Below are 18,138 nucleotides of genomic sequence, written 5' to 3' on the forward strand. Positions count from 1 at the left end.
TAGATCTTGTAATAAATTTAGACGAAGTAAGGCATTTGATTTAAAATCATAATAAATAGAACCTGAATCACATCACTACAAATACAAATAAAAGAAAATGAAATTATTCCCATTTGGTGGCTAAGAAAACCAAAAAAAGTATGTAACTTTTTTCCCCCAAGAACATACACATAAAAATTCCACCAGAAATTGCAGTTCCCACAAATCCAACAACAAATCAAGAAACCCCATGACCCCATTTTCCTTTCCACATTTTCCAGGCAACCAAACAGACCCCAACCCAACCCTAATTTCGAAATTGCTCAACAATGGGCAGAGAACGCATTTATATCAAATGAAATTAGAATTTAGTTTTTTTTTAATTAAAAAAGCCAAAGCACATTGTCATAGAGTCCATTAGCTAGACAAAATCATAATAGCCAATAGCAGACAAATCCATAATAGCCAATATGGTCAAGAACAAAACTATGAGGAATATCAAATACCTCACAGGGACACAAAACTACTTGAATGTACTCCAACAAATGTAAATCCAGCATTCTCTAAAAACTATCTCCATCCTACATCATCATCTACCCTTAAGCACAACCACTCAAATTGTAAAAGACCTGAAAACCATGATCTACACCACAAATAATACTACTAATCCATAAACCAATCAGTCATCAAGCATATTCTTTTATCTTTTCCTAATTTGATTGTATATTGTATTTATTTGCAATGCTCCAAAACAATGAAATGCACATGATTTCTCTTTTCCTCCTAATCTGCAAAAACAAATCAGTAGCCAATCCCAATTTAAATTAACAGAAAGGGGAAAAAAAAACAAAAGACAACTTGAATTCAAAAGATTCTACACGATGTACCACACCACCATTTAGATTCACCATTTCTCACTTTCACCATTTAACGTATTTAGAAAGGTTATTAGGGTGATTTGCTATATAAGACTCACTTGGGAGTTGGGAGCGAAGTTATAAGTTGCAAGCTCTCTTGAAATGCAGTAATGAATTTGGACAATATTGGACCTGGAAGAAAATCTCACATGCACAGCAAGCTGCAGCAACAATTAAAAAAGGGTAAAAGACTGTTTACTACCTTCATGTTTCGTGGTTTTCAATATTTAGTACATCAAGTTTTTTTCGTCTCAGATTCATACCTAAAGTGTAAATTTTGGAACAGTCTCATACATCTGTTAGTCAAACTGTTAAGTTTTCTATTAACTGTGACGTGGCGCATTGACTGGGCGCCACGTGTCATCCGAGTTTTTTTTTTTCTTTTTTCTTTCTTTTCTTTTCTTCTTCCTTCTTTCTTCTTCTTCTTCCTCCGACTGCAACTTTCTTTTTTTTTCTTTTTTTTTCTTCCTCCTTCTCCTTCTTCCTTCCTTCCTCCTTCCTTCCCTTTCTTCCCCTTCTTCCTTCTTCTTCCTTCTCATTCTCCTTCTTCTTCCTCCGAATCTGGGGAAGTTTTTTTTTTTTTTTTTCTTCTTCTTCTTCTTCCTCCGAATCTACCCAGATTCAGTTTTTTCTTTTTTTTTTCTTCTTTCTTCTTCTTCTTCCTTCTTCTTCTTCTTCTTCTTCCTCCGAATCTGCCCAGATTCAGTTTTTTTTTTCTTCCTCCTTCTTCTCCTTCTTCATTCCTCCTTCTTCCTTCCCCTTCTTCGTTCTTCTTCTTCTTCTTCCTCCGAATCTGGGGGAAGATGAAAGTTTTTTTTTTTTTTTTTTTTTTTGAGGAAGAAGAAGAAGAAGAAGAAGGAAGGAAGGAGGAGGAAGAAAAAAAAAGTTGCAGTAAGAGGAAGAAGCAGAAGAAGAAGGAAGAAGAAGGAGGAAGAAGAAGAAAGAAAAAAAAAAAAAAACAAACTTCCCCAGATTTCGGAGGAAGAAGAAGAAGAAGAAGGAAAAGGAAGAAGAAGGAAGAAGGAGGAAGGAAGAAGAAGGAGGAAGGAAGAAGAAGAAGGAAAGAAAAGAACGTTGCAGTCGGAGGAAGAAGAAGAAGAAGAAGAAGGAAGAAGAAAAGAAAAGAAAGAAAAAAGAAAAAAAAAAAAAAACTCGGATGACACATGACGCCCAGTCAGTGCGCCACGTCACAGTTAACAGAAAACTTAACAGTTTGACTAACGGATGTATGAGACAGTTCCAAAATTTACACTTTAGGTATGAATCTAAGACGAAAAAAACTTGATGTACTAAATGTTGAAAACCGCGAAACATGAGGGTAGTAAACAGTCTTTTACCCATTAAAAAAAGAGATCTTAAGCAAAAACCATGAATACAACTCAAACGATAACCCAAATCAAATGCACCAAATCTCACATCAAAAAATAAATTATACAAATTGACATATTGGTAGAAACCCAACAGAGATTTTAGCGAGAGAGAGAGAGAGAGAGAGAGAGAGAGAGAGTACCAAAGGGAGTGAGATATGGTTGTAACTGGAAAGCAAAAATAAATTATATAAATTGATACATAATAACAGTTGTTTGGGATATAGATATGGGTGTGTACCTGGAAAGATTAAAATTCACCATGCATGACGTATTTGTGGAGGACTTGCTCTAGTTCTTCCATCATGGTATACCTGATAATCAGAATGCATTTTGGCAACATTGTTATAAATAAGATGTTGATGAGTTATAACCTTACTCCGTGTTATGTAATTGGAATTTAAGAAAATTATGTAAAAGATAAAAAAATAAAAAATAAAAAATAAAAAATAAAAAAAAGAGCCCATATCTATCATGATCTCTGCATACCCGCTGCTGTCTTTATCGAAGTGTTGGAAGGTAGTGTAGAGATGTTCTCTATCCATCCAGTTCAAGTGCATTGTTGTTGCGATGAACTCATCATAGTCTATGGTTCCGTTGCCATCAGCATCAACCTAATGAAAAGACATTCATTAGAACTAATGTACGTAAGCACCAAAGAAATACAGAGAGAGAGAAGGAACCTGCTCGTAATGGCAGAGAAGGGTTGAGTAGTGTTTCCTCAGCACAAATGAAGCACTTGTTGTGTTGGGGAGAACATGAAAACACATCCCACTTCCTCCATTTCTTCTCAGCAACTATCTACACACACACACACACACACACACATATATATATATATATAATTAAGTACATATGATTTTCTTTTATCTTTCATTTTAAAAATTGAAAAATTAATAATTCATATTTAATTTAGTGAAATGAAGAACTACAGATAAAATAGATAGCCCAACATTCTCAAAGACACCCCTCCTTGTAGCCTCCACATGTAAATGCTCCCCTCTTCAATTCACAAATATAAACAGCAATTTATATGGAATCAAAGACCCATACTTTATAATTACACTAAAAGTTTAACACCTTTAAATATTCTATACAAAAATAAATAATAAATCTCAGAAATGCATATCAGTCCAAGGTCTCAAGTTCTCAGAGTGGGGAATTAGTGATTAGAACAGTTAATTATCTGCTCCTTTTTGGTCAAAATTTATACAATTTCCAGCAAAACCCAAGACTCAATAATACAAAAGGAACCCAATAAATGATTAAAGCAATATTATACACAACTTATGCAAGTCCAAAGAAACCCATTTGATCAAACTTACTGAATAAGGAAAAAAAAATTACAATAGAAGTAGGCATTAATAATTACCTCAACAACTAACGGAGCCAAAGCCAAACCCTAGAGATTTGAAGGGCAAAGAAAATCACAGAGACAGGAAAAGACCTTTCCCACTGCTGCTGCTACCACGTTCTCTCTCTAAAAACCAATTGGAAATTGTTTAGAGAGAGACAAAGAGGGTGATGATAAGTATGAAAAACTAAAATACATGCAAGCTTGAATTCGAGTCCCAAATTGAAAACAGAAAGGAGGAGTGTAAGGGTGGTTTACCGAGGTCGGGAGTAATGAGTCTCTTAAGAGAAGCAGATGAACAGTGGCAGTAGCCACTGCACAGTGAAAGGCCTTCTCATGTGTGTCCTGAGCAGAACGGAGTGGGTGGTGGTGGTTCTGTGGTGATGTTTCGCCGGAAAATGGAGGCATTGGTACACCTGTGTGTCCTTGATTATAGATCAGAATTCATAAACAAAGTTAGAGGAAAATTGATGATTATTAAGCCAGTAATGAATAATGGGTATAAGATTGAAACTTTTGGATGCTTAGCCTTGTTTCCAGATGAAAATAAGCATCCCAAAAAATGAAAACAAATCAACCTAACATAAAAGTTTGTATTACCCACCTCAAATCGGCTGGAGAACTCATATTGGAATTTCTATATACCTTCCAATTTTTCCGTAACCTTCACCATCTCAGAATTTCTGAATAGGACATGGATTCTACAACATTAGATAAAACTATCTATACTACACATATGCAGATCAATTCCAGATAAATTAAGATAAAATCAAGGTATGAAATATATCAATTTAGGGTTGGAAAATCACCTTCAAATTTCAGTGGAGAGAGAGTAAGCGAGAGTTTAAGAGGTGTACCTGTAGTGAGTGAGTGAGTGGGCGAGTGATGCTGCGACTGTGAGAGGCTGAGAAGAACACGGAGATGGGATCGAAGAAGATCAAGGATCTGCAGCAATGGCGCTGAGATCCCCACTCTTCCCTTTCCTTCTCTCTATGTCGCACTGTCTCTGTCTTCCTCTCTCCCTCTCCCTCTCCTATCTCTATCTCTATCTCCATCGGCATGGCCTCTCAACTGCGAAACCCTCAGCGAGCGATCCTTACTCCTCCATCTCCCACTCTCTTTCGCGCTGTCTCCCTCTCCCTTTCCCTCGAATCGTACACCTCTTGTGACTTTGTCTGCCTACAAGCCGCATGCTTTCCTCTCACCAAATCCCTATCTCTCTCCCTCCCTGTCTCTCTTCTCTCTCTGCTCGCTCGCTCTCTCTGTCCCGACGGCATGGTCTCAGACTCTGTCTGCCTGAAAGACGTAAGACGTCAAATCCAATATCCAATATGGAATGTCACGTAATCAAATTTGTGTGTAGGATCCAGCTCCAACCAATATGTCAATTTTACGTGGATTAACATGAGTTTTCATATGTTAAATTTGACATATGAGAATGTGATGTCAAATTTTTTTTTTATTATTTGGCCAAATTAGATAAATGATCTCTGTGGTCATATGGTATTCGGAATATAGCCTATATGCTAAAAAAACTCGAATTTAAACCCTTGTGGTGTACTCTGTTAGCAAATTTAGTCCAAAAATGATTTTTTCGTTAACTATCTGTTAATACATGGTAAAATTGTACTTTGACATTTTTACTAGGATTGGGGTTTTACTAGGATTTTGGTTTAAATGCTATCTGAGTTTTCAATTTCTGATCGGTTAGAATTCTATTAGAGTTGGCAAGCAACATGAATGGATTCTTGCTGTGTGGCTTTGAAAAACATCCATTTGAGAAGACCAAGTGGTTTCTGCAATGGTGGTTCTGGGTTTTTGGGGGAGAGGGTTAGAGGGAGTTTCAATAACAGGCTTTGGGCTAATCAATTGAGAATTAACAAGAGGAAGGTGATACCTGGAGCTGTTCTTGCTGTTCTTACCTCAAAAGATGCCGAGGCTATCGTAAGTTAATCCTTTCTTACGTTCGATTGCCCATTTGATAATTTTTTAGATGAATAAGTAATTTGTATGATCACTGCCATTTGTGTATGTTAATATTTGTTATTTCGTTAACTTTATATGTATGATGAATTATGAAAAATGTTTTCTTAATCATGGGTTCGGTCTCAAACTCTGCAAATGCCATCGTTACCTAGGCGGAGAGTAGACCCGAAAAATGTAGCTTCGATTATATTAAGACGAGGAAGAAGAAGATGCACATGTCAAAGTACAATGTTACCTCATGTATTAATAGATAGTTAACGGAAAAATCATTTTTGAACTAAATTTGCTAACGGAGTAAATCATAGGGGTTTAAATCCGAGTTTTTTTAGCACATGGGCTATCTTCCGAATACCTTATGACCACATGGATCATTTATCCGATTTGGCCTAATTATTTTATTGTGTGAGTCCCATTAACATCATCTTGAAAATGTATTTTAATTGATTTCTTTTTAAAATAGGTCGTACAAATACCATTTATAACAAAGAAACATATCAGTTGGAAAAAGAGAAAATCTAACATTGCCAGATCAGCCATCAAATTAACATTTGACATTTATCTTTTGATATCTCATTTGGAAATGCTCTAACCCACCCAACCTGTTCGAAACCCTACAAACTAAAATGACCATCGCACCCCTGCCTTTCCACAATTATCAACACGTGGCATGAAGATCAGCGGCAGAGAAAGTCAGGGGCAGCCTCATAAATAAAGTAAAATTCAAGTGCAAAGACTAATCATTTGTACAGTACAATTTCAAAGCCTTCTTCTTCTTCCTTTTTTTTTTTAGAAAACTAAGCCTACTTTAGATTGAAGTAGTGATGAGAATGTGAGGCCTCGTCTAGTAATCTTGGAAAGAGGCCTCGTCTGCTTGAAACCTCAGATGTCATCCAACAACATTTGAGGTAAAGGTAAATCACGTGTTGCTATTTATTCAGCTTAGCTGGCTATTAATTAATTAAATCCATCAGAAAAAAAAAATACAAAACACAGATGTGGCCTTCGAAAGTGGGCAAATGAGTTGGAGTTATCAATTCATTCTTGATGAAGAAAGGCCACAGGTGATTACAATATCAACAAATAATTGAATACATACAAACCATAGTCAGTCGATCGCTGGTTAAAGAAAAATGAAGTTTCAAAGTATAACAAAACAAATGAAATAAGACAAATTCTTTCTTAAATTAAAGACCACCACTAGTTAGTGGAGAGAAATTTACCTACCGAAGATACATTTCTTGGTATTGCCACTTTAGTAGTAATAATTTTATATTTTTCAGTCGTCTATGATTACTTTAAAATAGTATTACTGTGGATTGTTACATCAAAGGTAGTATGTAGTAGTTTGCAACAAAATTTCCTCTCCTTCAAATTAAAGACCGCCAAGTAACAATTTTATATTTTTTAATCGTTAATGAAGTTGTCACGAAAGTTCCTCTCATTCAACTTGACCACATTCACTTTGAAATAGTAGGCAGGATACTGATTCGTAGATAGGAAGAAAAGCATGAGGACTAATATAACAAGAGAGAGTCCACGTTCACATTGAAGGTGGTATAGGAAACTGCTGCTTCCTTCACAGGAAGAAAAGCATGCATAAGGCCTGATATATATATATATATATATATATATAACAAGAGAGAATCCACTGTTCATACCATACTGCATATTCCAATTCTTTGAGAGGCCGTTTTCTATGGTTTATCTGGCTTTAATTCTCCTATGGCCAATCAACTTGTCTCTGCTTCTTTCTTGCCTTCTTCATGGAGATATGATGTCTTTTTGAGTTTTAGAGGTGAGGATACACGCTTTACTTTTACCGATCATTTATACCAGGCCTTGGTCTGTAACGGAATCAACACTTTCATTGATCGTCATCTTGTAAGAGGGGAAGAAATATCACCGGCTTTTCTAAAAGCAATTGAAGACTCGAGAATTTCGGTCATTGTATTCTCAGAAAACTATGCATCCTCAAGATGGTGCTTGGATGAGCTCGTACATATCCGTGAATGTAGAAAGTCAAGGCAGCAAATAGTTTGGCCAGTTTTTTATAAGGTGGATCCGTCTCATGTACGAAATCAAACGAGTAGTTTCGGTGACGCATTTACAGGACTTGAGTGCAAACACAAGGACGAGGAGAAGATCCTCTTATGGAGGAGTGCTCTTAAAGAAGTTGCAAATTTGTCAGGACATACTGTCAAAGAGGGAGAGTATGTACATTTTTCTTCACTCCTTATAGTTTGTATAATTATATGATTTTGTATGAGAATTGTTATTAGCACTCCAAAAACCTCATTCCACACTCCAAACTTTCTATATTAGGAAAGAAAAATACACTTTAAGGAGTGTAGAATGAAATTTTTGGAGTGCCATTAACACTCCCCTTCTATATTTCAGGTTTCAGTTTCTACTACAATAATACCTATTTAGTTGGGAGTTTCATTTTTAGTTTTTAAATCCCTAGCAAGCGGCACATGCTTGACTGCAGCAATTGTGTACGAGAGGAGTGCTAGGAATCATCGCTAACACTCATTCCATCAAATTCCAACTTTGTTGAATGGCAAGTCTATAATTATATATGAAGAAGATAACTCTTACTTTATGCTAAACCTACATGACCATCTTCTTCATATATAATTATAGACCGGTCATTCACCAAAGCTAGCGAATTAGGGAGTGAGTCTTGTTGCGGTTGTTGCTGGCACTCTTCTTTCGTGTAATCCTCTGTCATTTTTTTTGTACATTTTTTTTCTTTTCAAAGAAATATAGCAAAAAATTTGATTGACTAAATGTGTCTTTTTTTTATATTTAAACTGGTAGATATGAAGCTACATTTATCAATAAGATTGTTAAGGAGATCTTAGTCGAAGTACTACAACGCACATATTTGAATGTGGCCAAATACCCAGTTGGAATACAATCTTGTGCAGAAGAGGTGGAAGAGATTTTAGATGTCGGTGAAAATGGTCGTTGTGTGGTTGGGATTTGGGGGACATCTGGAATTGGCAAGACAACAATTGCAAAAGCTGTTTATAATGCAATTGCTCATAAGTTTGAAGGTAGTTGTTTCCTGGCAGATGTGAGAGAAACATCGACATCACATGAAGGCGTAATCAAACTACAAAACACTCTTCTATCTAAAGTTCTACGCGGTATAGAGTTGAAAATTGACGATGTTCATCACGGAATCAGCCTTATAGAGAAATTGTTGAGGCGAAAGAAGATTCTCTTAATTCTTGATGATGTGGATGAATTGGAGCAGTTAAACAACTTGGTTGAAGTCGATTGGTTTGGTGAGGGTAGCAGAGTGATCATAACCACAAAAGATAGAGGATTGCTAGAATCTTATGGAGTCAAGTTGATATACAAGGTCCAAAAGTTAGAAAATGACAAGGCTCTTGAGCTTTTAAGTTTGAATGCCTTCACAAGAAAAGAACCTTCACAAGATTATTTGAGCCTCGCACGACGTGCAATAGCCTATGCTCAAGGCCTTCCATTAGCTCTTAATCTTATAGGTTCTTATTTGCGTAATAAAAATATAGATCGTTGGCAAGCTATATTGGATAGTTACAACTCTTATGAAGGAGAACCTTATAGAGGAATTCAAAGAACACTTCGAAAAAGTTATGATGCCTGGGATTATGTCGTGCAACAAGTGTTCCTAGACATTGCATGCTTCTTCAAGGGTGAAGATAAAGACTATGTGTTACAAGTATTAAGAAGTTCGAAGCTCAATGTACCTGAAGATTGTATTGAAGTACTTGTTGAGAATGCCATCATAACTATTGAAGATAATAGGATTTTGATGCATGACTTACTAGAAAAAATGGGTAAGCGTATAGTTCGTGAAGAATCGCCCAATGAACCAGGGAAACGTAGCAGGTTGTGGTTTCATGAAGATGTGTACAATGTTCTAATTGAAAATCAAGTAAGTAGAATATATGTTCTTACATTTGATATGTCATGATCTGGTTTGAAGTGAAAGCTTTTTAAACGACATGGTTTGTTAACAATATTTCATTTTTTTATTCATATCAGGGAACATGGAAAATTAAAGGCATTGTGGTGAAGTTGCCCGAACCAGATGTGATACCCTTGAATCCAAAAAGCTTCTTGCGGATGGTCAATCTTGAATTTTTTATAAATCGTAATGCACGTTTTTCTGGACACGTTGATTATCTGCCCAACAATTTGAGGTGGATTGAATTGGATGGACCTATGTTTCATTATTTGGGATCCAATATTCTTCAAAAGCATACCATTACGTTCAATTTGCCATCCAATTATCATCCAAGGAATCTTGTCACGTTTTATATGCCATACAGTGGCATCAGACAATTGAAGGGATTTAAGGTATGAGTACGTATTTTAAATTAGTTTGAACGATTACTAATTTAAAAGTATATTTTACTTTTAGAAAAAAATAAAATTTCCAAAGTTTTTCATTATTAATGTGTTTAAAACATGTGACTTTTTGTTTTGGTTTTACAGAATTTGGCAAAGCTTACATCAATGAATTTAAGTGGTTGCGAATTCTTGAAAAGAATCCCCGACTTATCCGGAAGCCCAAACTTAAGGGACTTGAATCTAAGTAATTGTAAAAGTTTGGTTGAGGTTGATGATTCTATTGGATTCCTCGATAAACTTGAAGATCTGAGTCTTCGTGGGTGCTCTAAGCTTATGAAGTTTGCAACAAGACTTGGATTGAGATCGCTTCAAGTGTTATCTCTTTGTGAGTGCACAAGACTTAAGACTTTCCCAGAAATAGAGGAGGGCAAGATGGAATCCCTATGGTATTTGGATATAGAAAAAAGTGGCATAAGAAAATTGCCTTCATCATTTGCATATCTTACTGGGCTTGGAACATTGAAAGGAAATGGTTGCGAGAACCTTACAAATATATCATTACGTCATTACATCAATGTTGATTTCCTTGAATGCTCAAAAGTCGTGACCGAATCTCAACTGCTTTCAACTGACTCAGATGACAACTGTATCACATTAGCCTTTCCTAAGTTACATTATCTTGGTTTTAGAGGATGCAATTTATCAGAAAGTGATTTTCTTGTGCCTTTTAATTGCTGGTCCACATTAGCAGAACTTGATCTGTCGAGAAACAATTTTGTTAGTCTTCCGGATTGCATTAGTAAATTTGTCAACTTGGAGACACTTTCATTAAGCGGTTGCAAGAGGTTTCGGGAAATTCCACAAGTCCTTCCATCAAAACTAGTTGAGTTATATCTGGATGATTGCACATCTCTGGAGAAAATTCCACCACTACCCCCGATGCTTAGGATTTTGGATTTGTGTAACTGCTTTGGACTGAGTGGCGATGAGGTGGAAAAGTTGAAAAATAATTTGTTGAACTTCAATCAGGTTCCTCTCTCCTCTTAATTTCTCTTGAAATTTAGAATATATTTTGTTGATGCTTGAGAGAGAGATATATCATATCACAGTTATTGCTAATTAGTTATCTACGTATTATTCACTTTGCAGGAACGTCTTTGGTGGTCTAACTTGCAAGTTTTTTATCAAGGCAATGAAGTTCCAAAGTGGTTCAGTTATACTTCTAACCATCCCACACCTATTAGGATTGAACAGTTTATGGTACATGAATGGCATATGAACCATCCCACGCGCATTACAATCGAACAACTACCAGTATATGAATGGAAAGAGGAATTTGTTGGTGGCAGTGAATTTTGTTTTGAAATTCCTCTAAATTTACAAGTGGGCGAGACGTTATTCAGATTGGCTCTATCTTTTGTTTTTGAACCACCGACTTATCATCCTCATTATACTTGTATTCTCATCAACAGAGTACAACAGTGTAGACCTATGTTATGGGATCATAATGACTTAAATGACGTAAATGACATAAATGACATCGAGGCAACCCATGTGTGGCTTGCGTTAGTGGATTTGAAGGCGAAGCAACAGCAAGGAGATAATTGTCAAGTTATATTTTATTTCCCCAGAGGCGCACGCATTAAAAGCTGTGGGTTGCACTTCCTATTGCGCAACCAAGACAAACATCTTCACTTGTCTTTGGGACCAACAAATAGTCTTGGGAAGAGGCCTCGTCCACATGGACTATCAGATATCGTTGATGATTCATATGATCCGAAACAACAATGGTTTTCCTTATCTTCGACGCCAATGGATGATCATTCGAAACACAGGCAGATTGATCTCAATGTTCCTATTGATATTGAGGAGGAGCAAGAGCAGCCGTCCACTCCAGATGATCCACAATTTCTAATTTATTAGGAGCTTGGGTACGTATTCGTTTGTTCATTTCCACTTTCCTAATCCTTAAAACTAATGAGCCGTTAGATAACTATTTCAGTTTATAGTTCCATTTTTTTTTTAAATTGAAAACCAAGAACTCATTTGGTAACTACTTGTTCTACTATCTTGCGTATGCCCTTCTGTTTTCTTGATATACTAGCCTTCAAGCACGAGCTTACGCGCGTGCAGAATGTATTTTTTGAATCACGGCGTGTTACGCGTGACTTACACGTTTTAAATGTATTTAGCGTAAATTGACAAAAGGAAAGTCAAATATTTGAAGTAAATGAATAATCTTAGATCATACTAGAAGAAAGCCCTCATAAACCAATTAAAGCAGCTGAATTCACATAATAAAATCGGTCTCTATAAAATTTACATTAAGAATAGAGAAAATGATATTTAATAAACAATTGATTGAACCACATTATTGCTAGCTCATTGTAAGGCTAAGTCCACTCTCATCCCCCTTAATGTAGATAATATTGTTTGTTAAAATAAATAAATAAACAATCATTTGACAACTAATTTAATCACATTATCATCCATGTGCGAAAAACTTTTTTTTATAACTGGCATTACACGCCTCTGAAGATGTTTTGAACGTGTTTAAAAATAGAGAAAATAGTATTTAATAAACAACTGATTGAATCATATTATTGCTAGCCCAATCCCCTCCCCCTTAATGTAGATAATATCGTTTGTTAAAAAGAAAAATCATTTGACAACTAATTTAATCACATTATTATCCGCGAAAGACCTTTTTTTTATAACCAGCATTGCACGCCCCTTCAGATGTTTTGAACGTGTTTAAAAATAGAGAAAATAATATTTCATAAACAATTGATTGAATCACATTATTACTAGCCCATTATGAGGCTAAACCCACTCTCTCTCCCTTAGTGTAGATAATATCGTTTGTTAAAAAAAAAATTATTTGACAACTAATTTAATCACATTATTATCCGCATGCGAAAGATTTTTTTTATAACCGGCATTACACGCCTCTTAAAATGTTTTGAACATGTTTAAAATAGAGAAAATAATATTTAATAAACAACTAATTGAATCACATTATTGCTAGCTCATTGTGAGGCTAAGCCCACCTCCCTCCCCTTAGTGTAGATAATATTGATTGTTAAAAAAACAATCATCACATTATTATCGACGTGTGAATGACCTTTTTTATAATCGGCATTAGATGCCTCTTAAGATGTTTTGAACATTTTTAAAAATAGAGAAATTGAATCACATTATTGCTAACCTATTGTGAGGTACTAATTTAAAAAAAAATTAAAAAAAAACCCCAAAAAAATTAATTATTAAAAAAATGCTGTTAAAATGATGAAAATGCCCCTGCCTTATTTGATGCATTATTTTAGGATGCTTTTGAAGTTCTTTTTATCTTAGGGGCATTTTTGTTCAAATATTTTTGTTGAAGCATGGTGACACTAAAATCGCTATTCACTTTTCCATTATCTTTATATATGGATATAGACGTTTTTCTACTTAAACTTCTCGTTCTATTGTCAAACGTATGCATTTTCAGACATATAGTAAATCAATTCAATAAATTGTCTAATTTGAACCTTTTGCATATATAATGTGGCTTCTTGTTGGTTTAACACTGATTTGGGTTTTAAAAAGCACGCTTTATCTAAAGAGAATGAAGATGGCCTCCCTAACTCGATATATCATGTCAGGGAGGACACCCTTGCCTATTGTGTTACATATAAATCTAGGATATATCTACACATTCTGCTTTTAGATTCTCACAATTTATATGTCTTTATCTGGATTTTGTAGTGGTCCTCAACAGACCGCCCTAACTACACAAAGCTCAAAAACTTAAAGAGTCAGCAAATGGATGACATTCCTGTTATTGTCACTACAAAAAGAAGGATTTCGGTCACAACGAAGGTCGCGATTTAAAAATTTAGTTATGAAAAAGTTATGTAACTGAGTTGTGTAAAAAGAACAAATTGTCTGACTAAAAATGTATAGTCACAACAACATTCCTTTGTTACTAGAAAATTAAACCAAATCCTACCTTTTAGTTACAAAATTGCAATTATTTGTGTCAGCCCTTATAATGACTAATTAATAGGCATTTAGTCACAACAACTCTTCATGACGAAAAAAATCTTAGTAATAACAACCTTCTATAACTAAAACTCTATTAGTACCAGCTAGTGACTTTAACGACAGTCTACTAATCACAACTTCAAATCAAGACTAATATCTTCCATTATATCACTTACACTTGCTTTTCTTGCCTAAAATCTAAAAATATCATCAATAAAAAAACAGAAATACCATCAAGCTAATCAAATCAACTAAAAGTCGTTTCTACAAGATAAAATCGTCTACAAATCAAATGAAAGCTGAAATCAATAGAAATCCACCAAGCTAAGCTGGTTTGTTCATTATTATGAAAAAGCATAAACAACGGACTTCCAAACAACCATCAAGGAACTTCCAATTTGGTCCTCAAATGCCAGCAATAGTACCATAACTAACATCACTTAATCCCGACAAGTTGAATCAGAAAAACTATTAAAACTTGCATCAAACATATCATAAACTGACCAATCAAAATCTCTTCTGAGTGCACCAGTGAGTTATTACTTTCAGATTCGATAGTTCAACATTATCTCCAAATCCACACCTTTCCATCGTCCCAATTTGGTGATGAATTGTTGAATCTTTGAATGTGATCTCTGGTAAAATGGCAATTAATTATTATTTCTTCTCTACAACGTTTGCTGTTCTAACTAAGCAATATAATATTCGTTTTCAATCTGCAGAAACAAAGATTTCATATCTGTAGGTGGCTAGTTATTAGAAAACCAGAAACCACATTTGTATCCTAAAGATACCTGTGACTGTGAGTGAGTAAGCCACAGCCCTTGACTAATAAAACCAAATTCTAATTAATTAAAAGAAACAAAGATGGAAGGAAAATGTTGATTCAATAGGAGTCATTGCCTCCTCAGCAGTCTGTCAATAAATGAGAACAAAAATTAATACAGTCGAGCATCCAAAATAATGGTAGTTTAAATATGATGTGTACCTTTTCAGTTCAATCCGGGCCCTTTTCAGATGTGGGAATGAAAGAATCTGCAAGGAAGTAATATATAGGAATAGAGACCTGTGAGATTATGAGGGTAGAGATCAATGAAGTTGATTCAAGAGGCCATGTTGTCTACATTGTTATCTCCTCTTGAGCTAAAATCATACTAAATGTTATTAATCAACATCAAATCAAAATTTACATCTATTTGTTAATTGGATAACCAGAAGTAAATGCTCATAAAAAAATTAACAGTAAATCAAATCAAATTAAATTCGTTAGGGTAACTGCAACATGAGTTCTTCATCGGCAAGGAGAAATTGAATAAAACGAATTGAAACGAGGCAATTTGTGAGTTTCTATTGTTTTAGTAGGATTTTATGAATTTATGAAATGATTTTCTGGAGAAAGGAAGAACACTCAAACCAGCAATGGTGATGAAGGCCTGGAGAGTGCGTTGCTCTCTTGTATTCTCTCTTGGATTCAATTACGAGCAAATGGGATTCACACACATACATATGTTGTGGTGATCCGAATAAGACAAGGAAATAACAGTCGGAGCTCACATGCTTAGCTTGTGTGAAGAAGCTCACATGCTCCAGAAGTGACAACTTAAAACACTAACAGTCACTTAGTATGTCCGAGTGATATTCATTTTTACTAGAAAGTGAGAAGTTTTAGGTTTGAATGCGAATTCGATACCAAATTAGGTTGCCCATTGTGTGGCTTATCCGAACTCTCTCTATTCTTAGTGAAAAATATCGATATACTTAAAAAAAATAAAATAAAATAAAATAAACACTAACAATCTAGGACAGGTGGCACACATCCATCGTTTAGATGTTATAATCCTAGCCGTCTATTACAAATAGCATATAAGCTTTAAAACTTCAAACTTAGAAGAACTCCTGCACTTGAATCCGAGCTGCACTATGATGCACTCCAATCCCTTTGATCTTCATCAGCAAAATCCTTACGCTGCAACAGTTTCTAGGGTTCTATACGATGTGAAACTTAGAGATAGAAGATTTGTGACGCTAACAACCAGAAATCGCAGCCTCAAAACTATGAAATCGTAGCGTCCAATAATCAAAATCGCAGTCTCAAACCTCTGAAATCAAAGCTCTAGTACTCGAAATCACAACCTCAAATCTCTGAAATCATAGAAATCCAAATTATATATGAAATTAATCCAATCAGTTCTTCAAAAAAGAAAATAAAAAAATATTCAGAAAAATGAAAAAAATACGAATCGAAACAATTAAATCCAATCATCAGAATAGATTCAACAACTCCGCCTATGTAAGTTTATCTTACATTGCCGGTCCCAAGCCCGGATAAAGGAGGAGGGGGAGAGCGTCAGGTAGTCGACAGCCGGCACTCCATGATCACGTCGAATCCTTATGAAAATGAATCCATAACGAAATCGCGCTAAAGCTAGGGCGTCACCCGTAAGTGGTGCGCTGTGTGGCCCGAGCACAGTGATAAGTGAGTAAGGGTCGCTGTATCTCCATCGGCACCCGGATGTAGTGTTAAATGAGCAAGGGGTCCATAGAAACTTCTTTTCGAACGACTCCACTCAAAGTTGTTCGGGAGCATATGCTCCTATCAACTTTACACGGGACACACAAAAGAAGTACTTTGATCCTATTAGACGGGGGAGAGTGAAGAAGCTAGGACAGAAGGGTAGAGTTCAAGAGAGCAAAATGCGTTTAGGAACGTGGAATATAGGAACATTGACGGGAAAATCTATAGAAGTAGTGGAAGTTATGGTGAGCAGAAGGATAAATATTATGTGCCTACAAGAAACTAAGTGGGTTGGTCGTAAGGCAAAGGATCTAGAAAACTCAGGGTTTAAACTATGGTATTCGGGCACAAATAGAACGATAAACGGTGTTGGCATCATCGTGGACAAGACCTTGACACAAGATGTTGTAGATGTCAAGAGGGTAGGAGATAGAATCATGGAAATCAAGATTGTAATAGGACAAGAACTTATCAATGTGATTAGTGCGTACGCACCTCAAGTAGGGTTGGATACGAGTTCGAAGGAGAAATTTTGGGAAGACCTTGGAGACTTGGTGCAAGGAATTGCTCAGACGGAGAAGTTATTTATAGGAGGAGATTTAAATGGACAAGTGGGCAGGGAGACAGGCAACTATGGAGGTTTTCATGGTGACCATGGTTTTGGGGAGAGAAACGAGGATGGGGAAGCTATCTTGGATTTTGCAATGGCATATGATCTCTTCTTATTTAACACCTTCTTTAAGAAGAGAGAAGAACATGTGATCACCTACAAGAGTGGGTCGTCAAAAACACAAATAGATTTTCTTCTAATGAGGAAAGGGGATCGTATAACTTGTAAGGATTGCAAAGTTATACCAGGAGAGAGCGTGACTAATCAACATCGCTTGTTGGTGATGGATGTACATATCAAAAGAGTGAGAAAAAAGAACAAGACTTGGAAGTGCCCAAGGACTAGATGGTGGAATCTAAAAGAAGAAAAACAAGTCATTTTCAAAGAGAAAGTAATCACCCAATGTGTGTGGGATAGAGAGGGGGAAACTAACCAAATGTGGGATTCCATGGCTAGTTGTATCCGAAAAGTAGCAAAAGAGGTATTAGGAGAGCCCAAGGGCTTTGCCCCACACCAAAAGGAATCTTGGTGGTGGAATGAGGAGGTACAAACAAAGGTGAAGGCTAAGAAGGAATGTTGTAAAGCCTTATACAAGGATAGGACCAATGAAAATGGTGAAAGGTATAGAAAAGCGAAGCAAGAGGCGAAGAAAGCTGTGAGAGAAGCTAAGTTAACGGCTTATGACGATATGTATAAGCGACTAGATACCAAAGAAGGAGAGTTGGATATCTATAAACTAGCTAGAGCAAGGGAAAAGAAGACAAGGGACCTTAACCAAGTGAGGTGCATCAAGGATGAGGATGGAAAGGTTCTTGCTACAGAGAACGCGGTTAAAGACAGATGGAAATGTTATTTTCATAATCTTTTCAATGAAGGACATGAAATGAGTGCTTCTTTAGGGGAGTTAAGTAACTCAGAAGAGTGTAGAAACTACTCTTTTTATCGTAGAATCCAGAAGGAAGAAGTGGTTGTAGCTTTGAAGAAGATGAAGCATAGAAAAGCAGTAGGCCCAGACGATATACCAATCGAAGTGT

General features: G+C 35.9%; 1 protein-coding gene and 2 long non-coding RNA genes across 3 annotated transcripts; 1 reads left to right on the forward strand and 2 right to left on the reverse strand.

Annotated features, from left to right (window-relative positions):
- Positions 1-2,763: 2,763 nt before the first annotated feature.
- LOC139190578 (uncharacterized) lies at positions 2,764-3,064 on the reverse strand. Its single transcript, XR_011574887.1, has 2 exons — positions 2,947-3,064; positions 2,764-2,877 (listed from the first exon to the last, which is right to left on the reverse strand). It is a non-coding gene; the product is annotated as an uncharacterized lncRNA (long non-coding RNA).
- An 852-nt stretch (positions 3,065-3,916) lies between these two features.
- On the reverse strand, positions 3,917-4,722 carry LOC108175194 (uncharacterized). The gene is made up of 3 exons (XR_011574891.1): positions 4,475-4,722; positions 4,222-4,300; positions 3,917-4,042 (listed from the first exon to the last, which is right to left on the reverse strand). It is a non-coding gene; the product is annotated as an uncharacterized lncRNA (long non-coding RNA).
- Positions 4,723-5,357: 635 nt separating this feature from the next.
- Positions 5,358-11,873, forward strand: LOC103410535 (TMV resistance protein N). The gene is made up of 6 exons (XM_029099139.1): positions 5,358-5,561; positions 7,440-7,813; positions 8,424-9,531; positions 9,642-9,956; positions 10,095-10,979; positions 11,100-11,873. The coding sequence occupies exons 1-6, from the start codon at positions 5,358-5,360 to the stop codon at positions 11,871-11,873; spliced, it is 3,660 nt and encodes a 1,219-aa protein (XP_028954972.1).
- Positions 11,874-18,138: the final 6,265 nt, after the last annotated feature.

This window comes from Malus domestica, chromosome 02 (assembly GCF_042453785.1).
Source record: "Malus domestica chromosome 02, GDT2T_hap1".
Classification (NCBI taxonomy): Eukaryota; Viridiplantae; Streptophyta; class Magnoliopsida; order Rosales; family Rosaceae; genus Malus; species Malus domestica.